Raw genomic sequence first — 5,026 nt, 5'->3', positions numbered from 1 at the left:
AGTTCCCGCCATTCTCTGGACCACGCCGATCGCGGCGTGCCACTAGCATTCCAGGGCGCCCAGAAGTTGACTCCTATTGGAATGCCTTTATAAGGGTCCAATGAAGAATCTACCCAGCATGAACAAAACACGTAGTAGACAGAAGACCTGCGGGTTCCGTGTGTTGTAGGCTGCCCTGTGAGACTCTGACCCTCCGGCTCTGACGCTTTACCATTACACATTAGCTCACTCAACTCACGTGCGTTGCGTTGCAGGCTTAAGGACTGAATCCCGGACACCCCGCCATCCAGCCAGCCAGACCCAGGCGAAATAATGTAGAGGTCGCCCGTGCTGTGTGTGCGTGCGTATGTGTGGGCACCGGCCTCTGCTATGCGCCAGCGATCGTCCGTGGCCGTGATCCGTGACCACACCGTCTTCCGCCATCGTTCGTGCACGCTCCGTTACTCTATGGAGTCAGCGCTGCTGCGCATCCCACCCACCAGCAAGCGCACGCAGCCGAGCAAAGTCGGACCCGCCGCGGCGGGCCCTGTTATGAAAGAGCCGTCCCGCGTCGCCTCCTCAGCGTCCAATTTTCGCTTCCCATCGTTCACCGCTCCGCATCAGCCGCAGTCCCTCATCAGCAGCAGCATCGTCAGTAGTAGCAGCAGCAGCAGCAGCAGCAACAGCAGCCGCAGCAGTAGCAGCGGCGGCCAAAGCCAACCCCAGGGCATAGCCAACTTCAGCGAGCTGCGGCACCTTCGGAGCAGCGCCCACAGCAGCCCCAGACCTCAAGATACCGCCGTCAGTTCAACGTCCGCAACGTCGGGCACACGCCGACTGCCGCCGGCTTCGACAAGCTTCCAGCGTGCCGCCACACGGACTCCCCCGCTGTCGACGTACCAGCGCTACTCGGCCGGACTGAAAGGTATGACGGCCTCCTGTCACAGGAGTAGTTCCCGGCAGGTACTCCCTACCCATCATGACCACTTCGGCTTCCTATCCAGGCACCTGTTGGCCTGCACGCTCAGAACGCAATGTGGCTTTCTGTTGCTTTCTGTAACGGTGTGCTCCGTGTCCGTGTTTATTTAGGATAGGCCGATACGCATTAGCATCGTCCACTACGCGGTATCGAATCCATGTTCCGGTGGTCATGTTGGGTCAGTGGGCTGCAGGGTTAGTTGGGGTTATCAGGGCGTGCAGCGTGCATGTTAATGTCCAGAGCTTTTCCATCCAGAGTCAAACAAGTGCCCGACCCCCGGGTGCATTGGTCTCGGGCACGTCACCGGGCTCTACTCCCATCACCGCAGGTGAGTGTTCCGCTCCGTTCCGCTCGCCCGTCCAAAACTCGGTACTCGGTTTCTCTGACGTTCTGCTCTCCGCTTGACCAGCCTCTCCGGATGCCCGCGGCGCGATAAGGTGTCGTCTGAGTGTAAGTACCCTTTCGCCTTGAGTGTGTGTCTTCCGTGGCCTTCAGGGTTTTTGTGCTCTTTCCTTCCATCCTTCCTCTGCTGTCTGCAATCGAGCAGTGCTCGCCCTCCACGAGACCATTCTGAAATGCCCCACACCGGGCTGTAACGGGCGGGGGCACGTCAGCACCGGCCGCAACTCGCACCGCAGTCTCTCCGGATGCCCGAAGGCGGCCGCCAGCAAGGCAGCGGCCCGGGAACTCAAGTACCAGAATGGTCTTCTGTTTCGTCAGAAGCTTCACACCGCCGGTGCGTACTACTTGTGGGGGGAGGGGGGTCTAATGTAAATCCTGACAATCCACTTTACCTGGTTCTCATCGGGGGCATCATTTGCGTCGGCAGTTATAAAATATCAGCAACTCAGTGACTGTCGGACCGCCGCGCTGGTGGCAACAACTGGCACACCAGCAGACAACGCACCACCGACGCCCAACGGCAGCAGCAGTGGCAGTAGTGGTGCCACTAACACCACCCACACTACCATCAACACTACTCCAACCACCACCAGCACTACCACCACCATCAGTAGCAGCAGCAGCAACAGCAGGGTAACCGCATCGTCCGGTCACGGTCTGCGATTGGCGGAGGATCTCAGCGGCAAGGCGACGGTGATCGTGAAGACTGAGCAGCACGAGGGCGAACTCCAGGGCGACTCCAGCCTCTCGTCCAGCTCGTCGTCCTTCTTCTCCGCGTATGAGTCTGGCCGATCGGCCGGGCAGACCAGCAGCAGTACAGCAGCAGCCGGACACCGGCAGCCAGTGAGTGACCCCGCGATGCTCGAGAGCGCGTACGGCCGGGACCAGGAGCTGGTCCGCTACGGCCAGATGGACGACCTACGTCCGCACCACCACCATCACCACCTCCACCACCACCAGTATACGAGCGTGGCGCACTACGACGCACCCGGACCCGGACCCGGACAGGGTCCGTCCGGAACGGGCGGATGGTCCTACGACCCGGGGGCATTCGAGCGCTACGACGGGGCGACGGGCTACGGCGGGCAGAAGGGCCCCACCGGGCAAGCCGCACCAGTCTACGGAGCGTACGCGCCACTTGACGACTACTCCAGCCTGCCGGGCCTGCAGGGCAACCAGGGCGGTGGCTCGCTGCTAATGGCCCCGGCCGCGGTCCCGGCCCTGCTCAAGATGGAGCTGCCGGACGAGTACCCGCGGCACGTCTACCACTACCACGATACGACGGCGAGCGTCGCCTGTTCCGGCGCTCAGGTCAGCCCGGCCGCGTCCCTCTCCGTATCGGCGGCCACCAACAACACCAACACCAACCCGCACAGCTCGGGCTTCTCCGCCATCAACCTGAGCGTCAAGGTGGCAACACCCAGCGAGGGCGGCCATCTTGGATCGCCATCCCGGTCCGGTGAGGGCGAAAGGTCGTCCGCGCACACGGAACCGCACGCCTCCTCGCCGACCGACCTCGGAGTGTCCTCGTCGTCGTCGTCGTCGTCGTCGTCCACCACGGAGAACCAGCCGAGCCGAGCCGGCGAGCCCCGGGCGAGCTCGTCCCGGGCGAGCCCCAAGCCGGCCACCAGCCCGAACCACGTCACCGCCAACAGCCCGCACACGGCGAGCCCCCAGGGACACACGCTGGACCTGAGCGTCAACCGCATGCCCCACGCGTCCGGCAGTCCGGCCCAGTACAGCACATCACACCAGGCGGAAACGGCGGAGCCGGCGGCGGCGACCAACGTCCGCTCGCCACCGGCCGAACCCGTCGACTTCAGCGGACCCACGTCGGCCGGGGCGGGCAGGTCCGGCGGGCTCGGCTTCGGCTTCATGGGACCACCGGGAGCGGCCGCCCAGCCCGGCTACAGCCGCGAGTCCACGCCCGACAGTGCCGCCTCCCACTACTTGGAGGGCTACCGGGATCAGCACAGTGGTAAGCAATTGGTCCAATCCAATCCTTTCGACTTCCTCGGAGGCATCGAAGGGGCTCCGAGTCTCGTAGGGCACATGGCGTATGGGAGACACACGTAGCTGATCCGCGAGTTGTGGTAGCATTTGCGTGTCGTCCAATAGCTCTTGTAGTTCAGCGTCCTGAACCGGAACGTTTTTGAAGACCTCCGATGGCCTCTCCGTTTGTGAAGTCAAAATCACCATGTTTAAAGTGTTTGAACCACTAACTGCATCGTGGTCTTCCAACAGCATGATTACTGTCAGCTGCGACAAGCGAACTGATGCGATTCGGTAGCGGTGTTTTTTTTTCAGCAGGTAGCAGAAAAAAATGGTGTCCGTAAATCGTTATTTGCAGGCACAAAAGTCGACATGGTGTAACCACTCCAAAAATAAGTTGCAAACAAATTTCTTTTCCGATATGAAATATCATTTGCCTTATGAGCGGTCCAGACGCTACGATACGATACCGATATCTGCGTAACTGACGTTTCTCGGAGACGTCATTAATGTCACTGACGCAGATCTACAAATCTGAACAAACGAGCATCAATTTGTGAACATATTCAAACAAGTGCAAGTTTGTCGGTTGGACATGTTGGAAACAGCCATGGAAGCAACACTGTGTTGGTTTGTCTTAGCATTGTACTTTTCGGTTAAAAAGCGAAAAAAGAACGTGCGAAGAGGTTACAGTGGTCGAGGACATAGCTTTTAAATGGCATCGTATGCCTCCGCCTTTTTATTGCGATCACTATATTTTTTATTTTTTAGTTGCCAAAGACTTGGCCGACTTTCGTAAATTTTTATAAATTCAGTTAAACACTTTCGCGAACGTCGACTCGTTTGTTCAGATTTGTAGATCTGCGTCAGTGACATTAACGAAGTCTCCGAGAGACGTCAGTTACGCAGATATCAAATCGTAATCGTAGCATGTGGACCAGGCATTATGTCAAAACATTGCAGTGTTGCCATCGGTTGACACAATGCGGTTGCATACCTCCAGACCCGGAACCTACTAGAAATCCGTCCCCCATATCCGTCATTGGCGCTGATGTCCGATGCCTCCGGTACTCTATCTTCCAGGGTACAGTCCGCATCCTGGGTACGGTATGGTGGAGTACGCGAACGGTTACCCCGGTTACGGCACAAACTACCAGGCGTGCCCACCGTTCGGTGCCTCGCTTGGCCGGTACGGTGTTACCGTCCCGACAGGGTATACGCCAACGGGTGGTGCCTGCTACGCCATGCCGCCACCATCCCACATTCCGTCGTCCCACGACAAGCTCTTGAAGGACGGGTAAGTAGTGGACGAACGCCCTGCAAAGGACCTCGCACCTTAGCGCGCGCCCCTTACTAACTCAGCTCGGGCGGCTTCTACGTGGCCGGGTGTGGCCTGCTCTCGATTTGGTTCTAGCCTCACTGGATTGGCGCGTACCGATAGGCAGTACCACCACCACCAACACCACGCCAACACCCAGGAACTGAAGTGCCCGACGCCCGGGTGCGACGGATCGGGACACGCCACCGGCAACTACTCGTCCCACCGTAGCCTGTCCGGGTGTCCGCGAGCTACGAAGCCGAAGAACAAACCACGCGATGGCCAAGAGTCGGAACCGCTCAGGTATGGTGAGCTGGAGTTGGTCCACGATCCACGACCCAGCGTTATCCGTACAC

At 59.3% G+C, this 5,026-nt stretch overlaps 1 protein-coding gene across 1 annotated transcript in view; it reads left to right on the top strand.

Annotated features, from left to right (window-relative positions):
• Positions 1-447: 447 nt before the first annotated feature.
• Positions 448-5,026, top strand: part of LOC131213743 (myelin transcription factor 1-like) — a 6,961-nt gene continuing 2,382 nt past the window's right edge. The window contains exons 1-8 of the mRNA XM_058207859.1: positions 448-904; positions 1,214-1,286; positions 1,368-1,408; positions 1,506-1,694; positions 1,788-1,872; positions 1,972-3,338; positions 4,436-4,649; positions 4,767-4,973. Coding sequence (XP_058063842.1) covers positions 448-904; positions 1,214-1,286; positions 1,368-1,408; positions 1,506-1,694; positions 1,788-1,872; positions 1,972-3,338; positions 4,436-4,649; positions 4,767-4,973 — 2,633 coding nt within the window. The remainder of the gene's footprint in view (positions 905-1,213; positions 1,287-1,367; positions 1,409-1,505; positions 1,695-1,787; positions 1,873-1,971; positions 3,339-4,435; positions 4,650-4,766; positions 4,974-5,026) is intronic.

The sequence above is a fragment of the Anopheles bellator genome, chromosome X (assembly GCF_943735745.2).
Source record: "Anopheles bellator chromosome X, idAnoBellAS_SP24_06.2, whole genome shotgun sequence".
In the NCBI taxonomy this organism is placed as follows: Eukaryota; Metazoa; Arthropoda; class Insecta; order Diptera; family Culicidae; genus Anopheles; species Anopheles bellator.
Note: the sequence above shows the minus strand (reverse complement) of the source record. Positions and strands in the feature narration are given on the sequence as shown.